Source organism: Larimichthys crocea, chromosome XXII (genome assembly GCF_000972845.2).
Source record: "Larimichthys crocea isolate SSNF chromosome XXII, L_crocea_2.0, whole genome shotgun sequence".
Classification (NCBI taxonomy): Eukaryota; Metazoa; Chordata; class Actinopteri; family Sciaenidae; genus Larimichthys; species Larimichthys crocea.
Genome location: NC_040032.1, coordinates 9837053 through 9854505, shown reverse-complemented (window position 1 = coordinate 9854505; position 17453 = coordinate 9837053). Strand labels below are relative to the sequence as shown.

Below are 17453 nucleotides of genomic sequence, written 5' to 3'. Positions count from 1 at the left end.
ACCTAGTGTTTCTGTAGCGTTGACAGAACGTTCAGAAATAAACATATTATCAGTTCCATGCGCTGTCCCTTTAAGAAATATCGAACAATTCATTACGTGTCCGATAAAGGACGTCACATGACCACAGTCTCCGTTCAGCATCAACATAATCCACAAAAACAAACTTTACATTTTGCATTTTCGTTGCCTCAACAACTCAAGAGACGAGCGCAGAAATGAGGCGAACATGAAGATTTCTCTCTGAAATAAGAACTAATGATTATTATCATTATTTTTATTGTTGATGTTATTATCAGTTCAAATCTCATTTTAAAGTTTTAAAGAAAGCATTTTTGATTTATGGTGTTTGCCCTGCATCCAGTGTAGCAGCATCTACAGGAGTATAGGACGTCTTTATTGTTTGTTTGTGGGTAATGTGTGTTATAAAAATTAGGATTACACTGGGGTGCAGAGGTTTTACCTCATATAGATAGTGTGTGTGTGTGTGTGTGTGTGTGTGTGTCCTTTCTTTTACATGTCTCACATTCTTCCCTTAGTTGGCCTCTGATTTACTGAGGCTGGCAGGGAGAGACAATTATAAATCAGTAGTACAAGGACAGGAGAGACAGACTAGGGGAGTATCATGTGGATATAAAATAAAATGCTCATTCTTGAGCAGAAAACCAAAAAGAAATGTTATGATATTATCTGTATCAGTGAGGAGGTATCCGAGACAGCCCATTTTAAAAAAAGTATAAGAACCAATTGATAGTTAAACGCTCCTTCTTGTACAAGAATAATAAATCCAACTTTGGATCCAGTCTTCCTTATTCAAGGGTTATTCTTTAAAAATTCTCATAGCAATGTTTTTTTTCTTTATGTCCGTGGGAAAATAAATTACCTCGACACCATTGCATATGTTGTTAAAGCAGTAACACTAAATGCCTTCATCCTTTAAAAGGTGCCTCACTTTCTCTGGTCACATCACCTCTCCTCGGCTTCCAAGCACTCGACTGTTTGCATGCTGCTCTCGGCCCGTTTTGGGTTTCCTAGGCAACCCTGCAATCCTGCAGAGATTTGCATCCTCTTTGACACATATGTTCCGCATATGGCAGCTTCCTTTAACGAACACAAAAACCCACTTACACAAAGCATTTATTTTATTTATTTTTTTTTACAGTGAATGCACACACACTGTGTCACAATGCTGATCTGCTTTCTTCATGCTTATGTAACGGGTGGGTGGAGTGGGCTGGGGCTCACACTGATGGCTCCTATGTAGCTGTATCTTCTTTGGGGAGCGATTATTCCAGCTGCATCCCCTCCCTACAGCGAGCCCTCCTCCACAGTGACTAAGGTGCCAGCTAATCCTTCTATCTCCCAACACACACAGGCTACCAATTATTGGTAATACATCACTGCTGGCTCCTCTGGCTCTCACCTCCCTCAAGGAAATAACATTGTATCGTCAGATTGGTGGTGTTAATGTGAGAAGAACTCATGCGGGGAACGCAGGATTTTAACAAGATCATAACTCGTATTTAGATAATGGTCATCACCTACCTGCTGAGGACAGAGAAATAAGCTCAGCTTAATTGGGTATTTGGAAAAGATAATAACTTATGATGACCGTGCGCTGATTGATTTGGCATTTTCTGGCTGATTTATTACATTTTAATGACTCATTTTAGAAATAAATGATTGCACCAGCCTTGGACTAAAACTTTCAAGAAGCAATTTAAGTTTTTTTTGTCAAATAGTTGCAGAATAATAAGAGGAGTGGTGGTTTGGTTCCACCTCTCATTAATAGCACTGAGTGTAGAGTTTTTGCTTCACTTGCAGAGCAGCAGCATCACCACTGGAGAAAGAAATGTGAGCGTTGAAAAGGGAAAGCAGTATCACAGAGGAACAGAGCAAGAGTGGGTGGAAAACTTCAGGTTTAACTCCAACTTGTGGGAAGAGTGAGATGAGTGTTAGAATTAATGACTGCAGGATGATTTTCTTCATTTTATTTCAAAATACGAACACGATCTTTGGTTTCTGTGTAAAGGAGGTCGGGTGGAGTCAGCGTGTCTGAACTTTCTCCAAGTTACATCGAGGTGTCTTGCTCATGGCATCTCCATGGAAACAAATACCAGGGCACTTGTGAGAAACTGCAGCAGTAAAAAAAAACACAGAGACTCATCAGAGTGTAAAAACGATTTTGGTCATGCATGTACAGTGACATTTAAAAGTATAAAAATATATACAAATCAGAGCCCGCGGTGCAATATGTGAGAACTAAACTTTGACTTTAACGAGACTAAAGGACGCTTTCCAACCGTTTGTCCGACTCTCTGCACATTTGTCACATCCATTGTTTCCTTTTGCTCATCCAAGATCAGATCGTGGTGGCAGCAGGTTTCGCAGGGTGTCCCAGCTCCTCCTGGGGGATCCAGATGGGCTACACAGTCCTTCCACCAACAGACTTAAGAACTCTTTCGTCCCCATGGTCATCAGACTGTACAACAGTACACTCAGTCATAGCAGGACGGACAATAGACAAAGGACAAAATCTGTCTCTATCTGCACTATTTCCTGGACATTGTTATTTCTGACTCCGTTTGCACGACCTCTGCTACCCACAGCGGTCTGGTACGATGTCTGCAATACTGCCGACACCGCACCGATCCACGGGTCCATCTCACAAGACTCCGAGATACTTGAACTTGTTCCATTGGACATGTCCCTGTATCATAATCACTGACAACAATGACGACCAAAACTATGCATGAAACAGAAATATCCTTAAATAGCTTGTTGGTCTTCCTGTAAGCTGCTCTCCAGACCCAAGTGACATCTGCTCGTGAAACCAACAGATCTGACACAGTTTGAAGTGTCCGGGTCCTTCGACTTTCCTTTAATCTTATTTCAGTGAACATCGCTCTCACATTAAAGACCCAGAAAAAATAACTCCTAATGCTTAGTGACATTAATGCAAACAAAAAGAATGGATACAAGAAGAGCTGATCACAGATTATTCCATCTGATGGAATACAAGTCAAATCAATTGTGTTAGAAATTACTGGGATCATTGTGCCTTCAATCCCTGGTGCACTATTATTAACACAGTGTGCATAATAAGAATGGAGGATTTCCCATCAACATGATTGTGAATTTATTTTAGCCTGTATGAAGCCAGTGGGAGTCGGGCTTGATACCTTCGAGGAATTGACCAAAATAACCCAGTACCAATTAGAATGGAAACTTTTTCCAGTCCAAGGATTCCTGCATTGGACCCGGATCAAGAGAAAAATTACTATTTGGATGATTTAGCTTGAAGCCAATCATCTCAAGCATTCTTCAATTTAACACAACCAGAGCTACAGCTAGCAGCTACACAGTGACTACGTTTGGAAACCCTCCAGATCACCTCACCACCTGTTCCTCACCAACCAGTCAAACCCTGCAGTATTACGACCGCTTCAACCTTCCCGACTCCGCCAGATCTCCCTGTGATCCAGCCGGACACGTCCAGCTTTGTTTTGTCTCCCAATTAAAACTAAAGACCAAGTCCAAAACAGCCTTCTACCAACTTAAGAACATATCCAGAGTTAAGGGCTTTATGTCCCAAACAGATCACGAGAAGCTGATCCATGCTTTCATCTCCAGTAGACTTGACTACTGTAATGGTCTTTAAACTGGACTCCCCCAAAAAAGTATCAAACAGCTGCAGCTCATTCAGAACGCAGCAGCTCGAGTTCTGACCAGAACAAAGAGATCAGAACACATCACCCCAGTCCTTAAGTCTTTACACTGGCTCCCAGTTAGCCACAGAATAGATTTTAAAGTTCTGCTACTAGTTTACAAATCACTGAATGGTTTAGGCCCACAATACATAAACGAAATGTTAGTAGAATATAGACCCAGTAGGGCTCTGAGATCTACTGACTCAGGTCAGATAGTGGAACACAGAGTTCAAACCAGACACGGTAAAGCAGCATTTAGCAGTTATGCTGCTCACAACTGGAACAAACTACCAGCAGGACTGAAATCAGCCCCAACTCTTAGCACTTTTAAATCCAGGTTAAAAACTTTTCTATTTTCACGTGCTTATGGCTGAGCTCTTTTAAAGCATTTTTAATCATAATCCAGTGATTCGTTTAATGTTTTAAATTGTTTTCAAATTTGCTGTTTTAATGATTTTAAATGACATTCTGATGTTTTTAATTAAATTTTCTTCTCTTTTTAATTTTTTATTTCTATTGCTATTGCTTGTCTTAATGTCAAATGTTTTTCCTTGCCTCTGTAAAGCACTATGAATTGCCTTGTGTACGAATTGTGCTATACAAATAAACTTGCCTTGCCTATTTCTGTTTTTTTTTGGACTTCTGCCTCCAAGAGCCCAGTTCCCACTCTTGGATTCACTTTTCTTCACCTTGGACTGAACTGTTTGAGCTAATTCAGCTCTCAGACTGTGGTTGGGTCCACTAAACGTTCAGCATGACACTATATCTCCACAAATGTGGCCATTAGCGCATAATGAGTTGTCACACTCTGACTTTTCCCATCACTTGCATTCATCTGCATCATATTTAAACCGTGAACATCATGGCAGACGTGGGGACCAAATGAGATTCAGCAGTGGGAGAGTACAGTAATTGATGAATCATCATGGTAATTTCATGCCTGCACACTGCGCATGATGTGCGTATGAAGGAATGTCTCTCTCATGCGTGTGCTGCTGTGAGGTCAGCCACAGGGCTGAGCTAAAGCCCAGTCCGTTGCAGCAGGGTCACATCGGTGGGTGGGTGTCTTTATGACCTCACACGTGTGGGAGGAATAACTCGGCTGACATCTGTACGTTATTATAACGCGCTATCTGCAATAAAGTGCCCGCTGTGACGATCATGCAGTGGATCGGAACAGCAATGTATATTATTACATAACAAAAACTATCCATGTTATACAACACCGAGCTGTGCACAGGTAAACCGCATCTCCGGCTCACACTGTTCATCGTGGCTTCACAACTCAAACCTGATACAGAGCAGTTAGAAGAACAGTGTTTAGATCGCTGAACTCTGAATGATTCAGCTCGGAAATAGAAGATATGAACATCTTTTATAAAAAAAACAGCAACCGTACATCCAGTCTTCTGGCTCCCTCTACTGGAGCCTCAGAATCTACATCACTCCACCTTAACTCAGGGTTTAAGAATCTAAATCAAGTGAATATGTTGCAGACAAGTGGATTAGATACGCCTGAGAGAGATGTTGTGTTGGTACAGGTCTGTTTCTGTGTAGGACAGTCAGTCACTACATGACTGATAATACTGATTTACATGTTTCACCTTATTTTGTGGATTTTATTGGTTATTTTGCACCTGTTTTACTAAATGAACAGATCCAATATTTATCCGTTGGTAGCGTGGCATTTCTGCATGAATAGAGAATATATACAAACCCTAAAAATGTGTCTGTGTTCAGCTGTTTCACATGATTTCAACTGATGAATGCATCAGCTGCTCTGCAGCTCTAGACGTGTGTTGGTGATGATGCTGTTCACACCAACACCTAAACTCTGCTGCAACTTCAGTGCTGTTTAAACTGTTTTCAATCGGTTGGAGAGCATCTAAAAAATAGTTGTATGTGTGTATTTGTACAGTTAGGCCAAAATCAGCTGATCCAAAATGAATCTGCTCGGCTTTTAAAAAACACTACACGACAAGATCATTCCTGTTTTAGCCTCTTCGCTGGATACCGGTTTTAAAATTGATTTTACTGGTGCAGGTGTTTAATAGTATTGCTCACAGTTATATATATCCTCAGGCAGAGCTCTGATTGGATATTATTGTTGGATATTTGATTTTTGCATCGTTCTAACTGACTTAACTGCCCTCACTGCAGTCCTAAAGTGTTTTGCAGTCACAGATCTAAACTGTGGTTGCTCTGTTTATGTTGTTTTAATCTGACATGAATTTCTAATAAATGCTGAATATCTGCCTGCAGGGGAACATACACTCAGCTGTGATGAACAGGATGACGTATTCAATGTTCCCCATGTGAAGTGTTGGTGGGATCATAACATGATTCATTTCAAGTCACCCTCTCTCTCCACAAGATGGCAGGCTTCTCTACATCAATTCTTACTGTACTGTGATTACACTGTGAAACATCAGCAACCACTGAAATAATAATAATAATAATAACCAATGAAAAAGAGAAAATACACCAGTTTTTCACACAAACGTGCAAATAAAATTCATTTGAACGACATGAAAACGAATGATTGCTTTGTACTTACAGAGCAGGCAGAGTAAAAGCAATAGTATTAAGCTCAGACTCACATATGCGCTGCCGTTAAGCCTCCGTTGACAGAACGAGGGAACGTATACAAACAGTAGTAAATGATTTTAATGTGCTCCAACAGATGATCTATCAGATCTAAAGCCCCGGAGAAGTCCTGTAATCCATTAAGTACACATGAAACCCTTTAAATCTACCAATGACACTCGCGACCTTTGACATGGCTTTGAGCAGGAAGAGTCAGACTGAGGCACATGTGGAAATGTGCCAATTAAGCAGCCGTATTAAAGCGATAAACAGCAGTGATTTATAACTTCTTTACAATCTATAATGGGCTTATAGTTCACCTGATTATTAGCAAACTGGATGACCTGTAGATTGGTGAGTTTATCCTCTACATGTTCACTATAAGTCATTTAACTTACCGAATCATAACAGCAAAGTAGTAAAGGGTATGGTCACTCAACAACAAGCATGGCTGGTGATTTGGCAAAGATCAGACGTACAACAAACTATGGTAAAATGTAAGAAGACCGACAACAAACAAAAGGGGGCAATGCAACAAACCACCCGGTACAAGGACAAGTAGGTTTCTGTCTTTTGTCATGACGTCAAGATCACAGGGCTTATCCCAGGCTGGGTTGAGGTGGCAGCAGGTTTGGCGGGGCATTCCAGACGTTCCAGCTCCGCCTGGGGGGATCGTAAGGCGTTCCCAGTCCAGATGGGCTATGTAGTCCCTTCACTGAGTTCTGGGTCTCGCCTGGGGATGAACCCAGAACACCTCCTGTAGGGCATCCTAATCAGACACCTGAACTACCTCAGCTGGCTCCTTTCGACATGAAGGAGCAGTGGATGTCTTTAAGGCTGGGCCCAGACTTTTTTTGGCTGCTTGTATCTGTGATCTCATTCTTTCAGTCGCTACCCAAAGCTCATGACCACAGGTGAAGTTTTGAACGTAGACAGACTTCCTGCTCGGCTCCCTCTTCCCCACAACAATCCGGTACAACATTCATGCAACATTCTTTCAGGGCGATATCACCCACCCATAACGCTGTTGCCTTTTAGATTTAGTCTGCAAACAAAGCAGTATCTGTAAACATGAAGTCATACAGAGTGACCGCATCATCAGCTCTATGTGGAGCCATGTGGGGGACTGGCAGCAGGTCCTGTTCTCTTACACATGAGCTGACTGATTACTGCATGTACAACTGTGAAGGTGGAACGGGACCAAGAAACACAAATCAACACACTTATGTGACTACAATGCAAAGAGGAGACACAGATTTTCATTCATGTCATTTTTTTTTTTTTGCAACCCATTACAGTGGCCCAATGTTAACTCCCACTGGTATTATCAGTCTGCCTGGGAAAGATTCAATTAACACTGAGAGTAGATTAGAGAAAATGAAGCCTCCCAGGAAATGATCTCTCTCAGACAGCAGAGCAGGGAGACTGTCCAGCCTTTGTTCAGCAGACAGTGACATATCAAGCTCATTACCAAACCATTGTGGGGGATTTTGTCAGACAATGGTTATGAGGTCGGGACCCTGTGAATTCTACCTGAGAGCCACTGGAGCTTGTACAGGTACAGCACTGAAACGTAGACTAGTTCTACTGCAGGGGGGTTGTTAGTGCAGATTGGACAATGTATAGCCATCATGAATGAGTACATAGTTTAATTTTACAAAGATGTTCAGTAGCACTAAGTATGCCATGGGATTGAGACTTGACTTGTTAAAACAACCATTAAACAAATGCCACCAATGCAAAAATCCAGAAATTCAAGCATACACTCCACAAACAAACAAACACAAGGCAGCTATTCTTAAATATGCAATTTCCTAAAATGCATTGCAAGTAGGTGGAACACAGAACAGTAAGCATTAACAGCTTTACAGCACAGCTTTTAGAGAATATGCTCCACTATGAGGTCAACCTACTGCTGAGTATTTAGTGCCAAAATATGCGCTGCCAATTTGCTGCTCAGAAGAACTGAAAAGGGAATTTTTTAGATTGCAGTTGATACGCTGAGTGAAAATGCCAAATATTCATGTGTTTTTATGTTTAGTGTGTGTAAATAGTGTAGAGTAGCAGTAGGCATAAGCAGACGTAAAAGGTACACGACTGTCTTCGCTGATTGCTGGCTGCTGATTTTATGGTAAGAGTCAGATGACAATGTGAAGCTTCAATAATACTGTAGCTTAAGTTTGGTTTCTACTTATGTCTTCCTAAAACATTGAGCATGCTGTCTTCTCAGAACAACCTTCCTGACCCGCACAAGTCAACTGAAATTGCCCTCCTTGTCCTCACAGGGGAATACTAATAGTACCTACATTATCATCCTGCTAGGCCAGATTCTCCTCTTCACCAGGAGGCAACACTTCCTGTTTATGTCCAACCTAAAGGAGCACACCGACAGGATAATTTGGAGAGAATCTGTATCTCAGTCTCACTACTGGGGTTCCTCAGGGTTCTGGTCTAGGTCCCCTCCTTTTTTCTCTTTACACCGAGTCAATTGACTTAGAGCTTAGTTTCTTTACACTAATTCTTCCTCAGTGGATGTCTGCCCACCACCTAAACCTCAACCTCAACCAAACAGAGCTACTTATCCTTCCAGGGAAGGCATCTTCCATCTATGACCTCTCCATGACCATTTAGTATTCTGCAGTGTTCCCAGCTCAGACTGCAAGGAACCTGGGTGTGACACTGGATGACCAGCTTGCAGATCCATCCTCCACAACATCACGGAGGATACATCCTAGCTGGTGCTCAACATGACATCATGTCAGCAGAAACGTACACTCAGAGTCTGAAAACTTAACTATTCAGACTCTGTCTCTTATTGTTTCTAAATGTAGCACTTTAAGCAGTTCAGCCTTTTTGCTGAGGTCGATGTACTTGCCTGATTCTTGAAATTTTGGGGTTGTATCCAAATGGTTGAATGCACTATTTTTATAAAGTAATGCAGAAGAGTTTTAGGCCTGAAGTATTTGAACCTTTAACAATGACAGAAAGTCTGCAAGATACAAGATACATATCACGCCAACACTGCCAAAACTATCTGAAACTGTCAACATAAATCCAAAGTATAACTCCAATCAAAGCAGATAACACATATGATGAATTTGTGTTAGTTTTCATTATTTTCTCTAAATCTCCATATGACACATGAAACAAAATGTAATATTTCATTTCAATAAAGAGAGTCGATGATAAAGTCCATGATAAAACTGTCAGATGAACAACAAACGTTTAATAATGTCAGAGCAGATGTACATATTACATACAGATACAGAGAATCTGTAAACCTCAATGTGTGGAAATCATTATGACCTTTTTATTTCAAAGGTAACATGGTCAGAGATTGCTGTAGAGTCAATGACCAGCCATCACTTCATAGTGGAGTTACCAATCAGTCCATGTGGAAAGTGCAGTTGTGCATATTTGACTGGACACCACAGCGCTTTCACCAGATAGTGCTAATTACCACTAACCACAGAGTTGTAAAGATGGGGCTAATGGTGATGTCATTAGTTCAAGACTTCAGTCAGAAACCAACTGAAATATCAACCCGATGATGAAAAGCCAGAACGTCACCTCATCAGTGGAGTTAATCCTCGGATTCATCTTTCTCACACAACATCTGTACGTTGGCTATGAATGGTGTATATGTGTAACTGTGAAATGTGGAATAATTTGCAGCTATGAATCTAATGCTGAGCTGTGGTAGTAACAGGAAGTGTGAAGCTTGCACTGCACAACATCAGTAAGTCCTTCAACTGTGCAAATGAGTGACTGAGGAGTAGTGGGGATGATGAATGGGTTAATCCACACACGGATCCACTCTGCAGTGATGGGGCTTTAGCTGGGGCACCCACGCCACTGGCCAGATTAGACTGCACCTAATGCTTTGTAAGATGATTACATCTATTTCAGGAGGCATTTATTCCATCGCGGCAGCGTTGTTACTGTGTTTGATTGCGTCGCGTGGACCTATTGTTTCTCACCACCGCCAGAACTGGAGAGACATTTAGGGTTCATCTTTAAGTGAGTAGTAACAAGTGTGTACAACAACGACTACAACAACATGAAAGACATGATAACTCTATAACTTGTCCTCATGAGGACTAAAACTGATGAATTAACGATCAGTTACCTAAGTGGCTCGCTCTATATCGGTCAGCGCTGAACAATAATTGATATTTCTTCGTAACGACAGCTGGAAGAACATTTTGCATGCACAGCATCAGGATTCCAAGATATGAGCGTGTTCCTGGAGAACATCTGTTGCAGGATATTATGTAAGGATTCAAATGTAGGATAGGATTATAAAATGTAATCCATACATTAAAAGGAAAAAGTCCACATGGTTCTTATTTACGGTCAAAATAATATTTATCTGAATTATTAGGAAACAAAACTGAAGGAATAAAATAACAGAAAAAGTAGTTTGTTGATACATTTGGGCTATTTTTTTTATTTTATTTGGCGTTTTGTAAGTGTAAGCAGAATCTGTGTACCAATATCTTCCCTGTAGGCAAATTATGTCTGTCTGTCAGTCAGTAACGTTAACATACTAATGTGTCACCACATAATAATCCCAAAGATGGGAGATGAGATGGGGACACAGTATCAAAAAACACATATTCCCATCAGAGATTATAAAAAAACTATTCTCATACAACGTTACGCAATGAGGAACCAATGACACAAACACGATCAAACAAAAATAACAAAACAACTAAACTATTGAACACAACTCAAGATATAAAATACAATATCACATCTACTGATTGTGGCGAACCGAGTGCTGCATTATTCCAGAACACCTGCTGCACACAGCGGATACCAAAGCCTCCTTTATAATGTCCACCTGAAATCAAATGAGGCTACACCAGGATGATTAATGGCAAGTTTTGTATGATACTCTGCATACATAAATAAAACAGTTCTCAAGCATCGAAGAAAGGTCTAGAAGCTGAAAGTAAAAGTGTGTCAATGAAGTCTGGTTGGTCAAGGAACTCTGCAAAGGTCCTGTAGAGGGTCCGCCAAATTTTTGTCATAATAACGACAATTCACACCAAAATAATGGTGCAATAATGTGAGTGTGCAGATAACTGAGAAACTACTAACCGCGGAAGCATTTGCAGACAGATTCATTGGATGAATCAGTCGACAAACAGCTCTTAGCATTTAACAACCAATAATAATCATGCATGAACTTTTTATCAATCATAAAAACACTACTAATAAGGTGAAATAAAAGTTGAATAAAGTAAATATAAAAGTTATTATAGGCCAGGCTTTAATAAATGAATCACATGTTGGGGTTCCTGTTCTGTTTGTCCTCGGGCTGAAAAGGTTGAAGCCCCCTGGTGTAGAGGAGCGATGGGCCTCTGTGGACAGGACATGCTGTGTTCAGACTTTGGTGAAGACGCTGAGATATAGCGATATGGACTTCCATTAATACTAAACTCTGAGGTTTGCGTACGCATACACATGAACATGAGAACAGGATGGCGGCATCATGAAAGAACTGTTCGCTTCTGTAGCGTTTGCGCGTCAGTGCACGACGCCTCCCTGCATTTTACCGTGCCTCAGCGATCTCAGGTGACGTTTTGCTGCTTTACTACTGAACATATTGTGTGTGAGGTAACAGCGAGGTTTGACACATTTGCTGCCCTGTGTATACGTCATGAAGATTTTTAAATAGAATAAACCTTGTCAGGGGAAAAAATGGAGGGAGGAAGGGGAGGGTACTGAAAGAACAAACAAACCGAGCTTCATTTTTCCAGTCAAACAGAGAAAGATACTGGAAATGTTAATGCAGTGTTAAGACGTCGACGTGGTATTCCCTCAACTAAAACGTGGATTAATCCACCACTGAGAAGTCAGCGTGCTTTTACACCGTAACCCTGAGGGCAGGAGGTGCAGAGCTTCTAACCCAAAGCACTCATGATAATGCTAAGCTCACCTACACACACTAACACAATGACAGCACAGCCATCAAGTGAAATTTGGGGCTCGGTATCTTGCTCAAGGGCACTTGGACTGGACTGGAGGGAGCCGGACGACCTGCAGACTCACCTGAGCCACAGCTGGGTTGTAAATTATTGAGTTTTTTCCTTCTTTAATCAAAGTTGTGACCTCTTTTTTTTTTAAAGATTTAGGTCTTCAGTAAGTACCGATGTGCTTGGAGCTCTGAGCCACAGACAGAGAATTATTATCGTATCGGTCGTTTTATATTTTCAATCTAGATCACGCAAGTTTTATTTTTAGAGCCCACAAAGACTTTAAACAACACATGCCAAGAGGGAGTTCAGGTATCTCGGGGTCTTCACGAGTGTGAGATGGATCAGCGGTTTGGTGCTGTTGTGGGGAAGGGGGAGCTAAGCCCAAGGTGAAGCTCTCGATTCTCCAGTCCGTCTACCTTCCAACCCTTCCACCTACGGTCATGAGCTTTGGGTAGTGACCAAAAGAATGAGACTGCAGCCGAAATGAGCTCTAGGGTCAGAAGCTCAGACATCTCTCAGAGTAGAGCCGCTGCTCCTTCGCCTTGAAAGGAGCCAGCTGAGGTGGTTCGGGCATCTGATCTTCCCTTTGGAGGTGTTCCGGGCACGTCCAACTGGAAGGAGATCCCGGGGCAGACCCAGAACCCGCTGGAGGGACTACATATCCCATCTAGCCTTGGGATCCTCCAGGAGGAGCTGGAATGTTGCTGGGGAGAAGAACGTCTGGAGATACCTGCTGCCACCATGACCCGACCCCGGATAATAACACACACAAGTGTAATCAGAGTATCTAGGTCACTGTTATGAAAAGTTCCAGGTTTGTGATGACGGCTTGAAAAAGAATTGGATGATGTGGCAGCTGGTGAGGCCTCATTGTGCTAACCTGAGCCTGACAACGCCGTTAATATGCTGTTTGTCACTATTTGTCGGACGTTCCCCTCGTCATCAGCTCCCGTCATCCTGACCACAGCAGAGAGCAGAGACAGAGGCTTCCTCCCTGAATCACTAACAAAGTCTGCATCTTGGGTTTCACAGGCAGACCGCCGTCCCACTGTATCTGTCTCACTCCTGCCAAGTATCTCAGCTGCTACTTCAGTCCCAGCTGCAATATTTGCTGCAGTGTGTCAACCCTCAAGTGGCTGTTAGGCTGAGTGGTAAGTCAGCCTGCAACTCATCACTGATAAAAGTGACAGGAGGCAACAAAGTGTGCCTCGGCCGACACAGATCCATGCATCTGCTGTTCCACTGATGAGCGGCGCTGATTGTGTAAAACAGATGCAGCAGATCCAGTCTAACATTTCGCTTGTTGTGCTGATGTTTGTGACCTTTGACAGAAGTCTCAGATTTCTCCTTCATGTTTAACGTGGAGAGCAATACCAGGTTTGCATGTAACGACACAGACACACAGAAATCCTGAAGCAGCTCGACTCTGACAAACAGACAGACAGGAGCTTTACAAAGATCTGTGGTGGTTTGTCCACATGCTGTGACGCCGGGTCAGGCTGTGTTCTTCCAACATCCCTTCAGTCACTCGTGCACATGATGATGGATAATGGAAATGGTCGGTCCAGCTTTAGGAAATGACAACTCCAAACCCTCAGAGAGGAAGGCGGTCAGAGCGTTTAAGTGGTGTGGACATCACGAGTCAACCCACAGCTCCTGAACACGATCCTACAGATTGACCACTTTAAAAATCAGGCCCATGATGCACTGTCACACACGATGAACAGGGCGACCACAGCGGGGCGTCCAGTGGATGGAGGGTTGGTGCTGAGTGAGCTCGATTATGTTGAACGGTTAAACATGATACTGAACCATGTGAGGACAGTGAGGCTGCACAATGCAAACTAACTGCAGTGACATGAACTCTAATTCTGTGTTATTCGTTTGAATGTTTGCAGCGTTGCAAATGTCTTTATACACAGCATGCAGGGCAGACTGTTGGCTAAGAAGAGCACACCAATGAAAAATTCAGAAATAAAAACAACACAAAGAAATTTTAGTGCAGCCGAAAGAAATTCACGGTAAATGCCACAAAGGAGTCAATCAGATTTATTCTGACGTCCTTTATGTCTGTATCTGTGAGCAAAGTGGAACTGGAGTCAGATGGAGGACGGCATAAGACCGGAGTCTTATCGTATGTGAGCACATACCTGACCCATAAAAGAGATTCTGGTTCTGATCGTTTGAATTGTTCAGCTAAGACAGAGACATGTGAGGCTATGACTCACACAGAGTCTGTTCCAATGAAATCAAACCTGGGCTCAAAGGTTACTCTGATCAGTCTGCAGAACACAGAGAACCCAATGCATCTCTGCTGTGTGTGTGTGTGTGTGTATTAATTATACTAGTGTATAGGAGTGTTGTGGAGCTTTCCTTCTGCAAAGACTCGACAAGTTCAATCCAGAAGTTTTTTCATTTTCGAGAGAGAAGTTTGTACAGTCAGATTTCATACAGGACACATAAAGTCTCTCCTGCAGCGTTCGGTGTTTTCGTTTTGTAATAGGTCTTCACCCTTAATGCACAGAAACTTGACACAAAACCCTGTGACAGAAAATATCAGCTGCTTCTCCTTGGACTTACCGAGAAGAGCCTCGAACAGGTTGCTTTGGAAAATCCCCATCACTCTCTGAATGGCAGTTTTGAGCTGCTGCTCCTCCGGTTTCCTCAGTTTAGTGCAGTACTCCTCCAGAAGCCCCAGAGCCCGAGCTGTGTCTGCAGAGGAGGGGCAGATAATATATGGATATTTGTCATTTATTGACACGACAATACTGTGTATGACGATGACAAAAAGGTACAGCAGAGCAGAGGGTGACATGTGGCCAAAAGTATGTGGACAGCCTAGCATTTCAGCTGCATGTGACTGATTTTGGACCCTGCATGCAGATGCTGATGTTCTGGAGGCAGTGAAGTTCTCGGGGAGTTATCGGGGAGTGTCCACATACTTTTGGCTCATTCACAGGGTAGAAAACCAAAACCTGTTCAGTGGACTCACCTTTTTTTCTGATCGGCATGGCTGACTCTGTGTAAACTTGACTCTTGGCTAAGGCTTCCAGTTCAGGCTTCAGTGCATGGTTCAAAAAGTTCCTTCTCGGTGGGACGACAGAAAAAAACTGCAACAAACTCCAAAGAGCTCCGCGGGAAAAAGGAGTCTCAAAGTGGAGTCCGTGGACCACCAGGGGGGACGGCCCCTGAGGAGGTAAGGTCCGGCCAAACGAGGGAAAGATTAAATCCACCGGCACAATTAAAAGATGTGATCACAAGTGTCTGTGTCCCAGATGACAGGAGGGAAAGTAATCTGCGAGAAGCTCAGATAAGGTCTCTGCTGAGAGTGTGTGTGTGTGTGTGTGTGTGTGTGTGTGTGTGTGTTCAGGATGGTTTAACACATCCTGCACGTGAGGCTGTGTGTCACTTCAGACGAGCCCTGTCATGATTCACAACCACACACCGACGTGTCGGACACCAGCTACACCGCGTTCAGGTGCCTCACAGGTGGATGGAGAGGAGCTGGTTCAGGTGAGCTGAGCTGGCCTCGGGGTTCACATCCTGGGCTCGGTCCACAGCAGTCCTGGGTCGGTCCTCTGTCTGAGGAGCTGGTCCACATGATGACAGCTCATGCATGCACATGAAGTTTGATCTATTTCAGTGTGAAATGTGAGATGACACTTGCAGACTTTCTTCCTGTGTGTGTGTGTGTGTGTGTGTGTGTGTGTGTGTGTGATAACATTCACAGCAGCACAAACAAAAACACACGTCTCCTGTTATTCAGACACAGACATGCAGTCAGCCTGCAGTCATGCTACATCAGCAGCTTCCACCGGCGGGGCCAGCTCGGAGTGATGCCCGCTCCCCGGTGCGACGCCCGGCTGTGGGAGAATACCTGCCTGCCTGCGGTGGAGAGAACGCGTGGCTCTCAAATGCCTCCATGTATGGTCATGCTTCCCGTCAAACGGTGACTGAGCATCCCGCGGGAAATCAGTCCAGGTGAGAAACCCGCGCAGTCCTCGAGCTGCCACATCTCTTCATCCTGTGAGCAGGTGGAGCTCAGCTCAGCACCATCAGCACCATCAGCAGCAGCAGCGTTAGCCACATGAACTGACAGCATCACCCACAGTTTGAAGTGCCAGCACCAAGCTGCACACAATGACACACCTGGCTTCCGTTTATACCTTTCAAAATAAAAAAGAGAGTCGCAGTTCCAGATGGAGCAGATGAAGATGTTTCAATTATTACTCAACTCATCTTTATTTATTAATATTTATATAACACCTTTCATACAAAAAGTGCTTCACAGAGCAGAGTAAAGACAGAAACTAACAGTTCTTTGCATGAAAAACTAGAGATTAGAAGAAAAGTAAAAAGCATAAAACCACAACAACGAAACAAATAAGAAGTAAAATTAAGACTTACAGGGTAAAAAGCAGAATTCAAGAACAGTTGCAGTAAAAGTAGATCAGACCTGTGCAGTGAATGAAGCACCAGAGATAAAAGTAACAGGGAGTGATCAGGACATACAAACAGTGAATGGCAGCTTAAAGCCAGGATGTCTTAAAAATGTCTACAGTGTGAGTGCAACTGTGAGTTATGTAGGTTACCTTTATATACAACATATATACAAGGATAATGCAAATATAAAAAGAAGTAAACAGCATCCCAGATAGCAAATATTTTGGCTGTATACATTTGGAATTTTTGGCTTTCTTTTGGCATTAAGAAAACCTCTTGGCTTAACTGTGGTATGATTAGGGTTATCCATAATCGATATGGCTGAGTTAAGGCATGTTTATGGCATTGCCAGAAGACTGGGCCATTTCTTCTGAGACATTTATGGCTATATTTTGGAAGTCCACAATTTGTTTTGGTATGATTCTGGCTTTTCCTAATTTGGGCCATTTATGGCCCAGACGTCCACCCGTAACCTTGCCAAAATGACAAGCCAGATTTGGGCCAAAGCGAAGCCAAAAGATTTTTGCTATCTGGGCAGTAACTGACCACACATGGTGCAATTAAGAAACAACAGCTGGTGTGTAAGGTCATAGGTTTGAACCCCTTTCTGTGTGAGGTTTGCATGTGAGTGTGAATGGTTGTTTGTCTCTATGTGCCCTGTGATGAACTGGTGACTTGTCCAGGATGTACCCCGCCTCTCGCTCCAAGCCCTGATGAGGATACACGGTTA

The 17453-nt window shown here is 42.9% G+C and overlaps 1 protein-coding gene across 12 annotated transcripts in view; it reads right to left on the bottom strand.

Moving 5' to 3' along the window:
• Positions 1–16393, bottom strand: part of dlg2 (discs, large homolog 2 (Drosophila)) — a 138716-nt gene extending 122323 nt beyond the window's left edge. For 10 of the 12 annotated variants that reach the window (XM_027273595.1, XM_027273599.1, XM_027273598.1 and 7 more), the window contains exons 1-2: positions 15273–16393; positions 14861–14992 (exon numbers count right to left, since the gene is read on the bottom strand). In XM_027273595.1, coding sequence (XP_027129396.1) covers positions 14861–14992; positions 15273–15291 — 151 coding nt within the window. In that variant the 5' untranslated portion in view covers positions 15292–16393. The remainder of the gene's footprint in view (positions 1–14860; positions 14993–15272) is intronic. The other 2 variants (XM_027273601.1, XM_027273609.1) reach the window with 1 other exon arrangement.
• Between the last annotated feature and the right edge of the window lie 1060 nt (positions 16394–17453).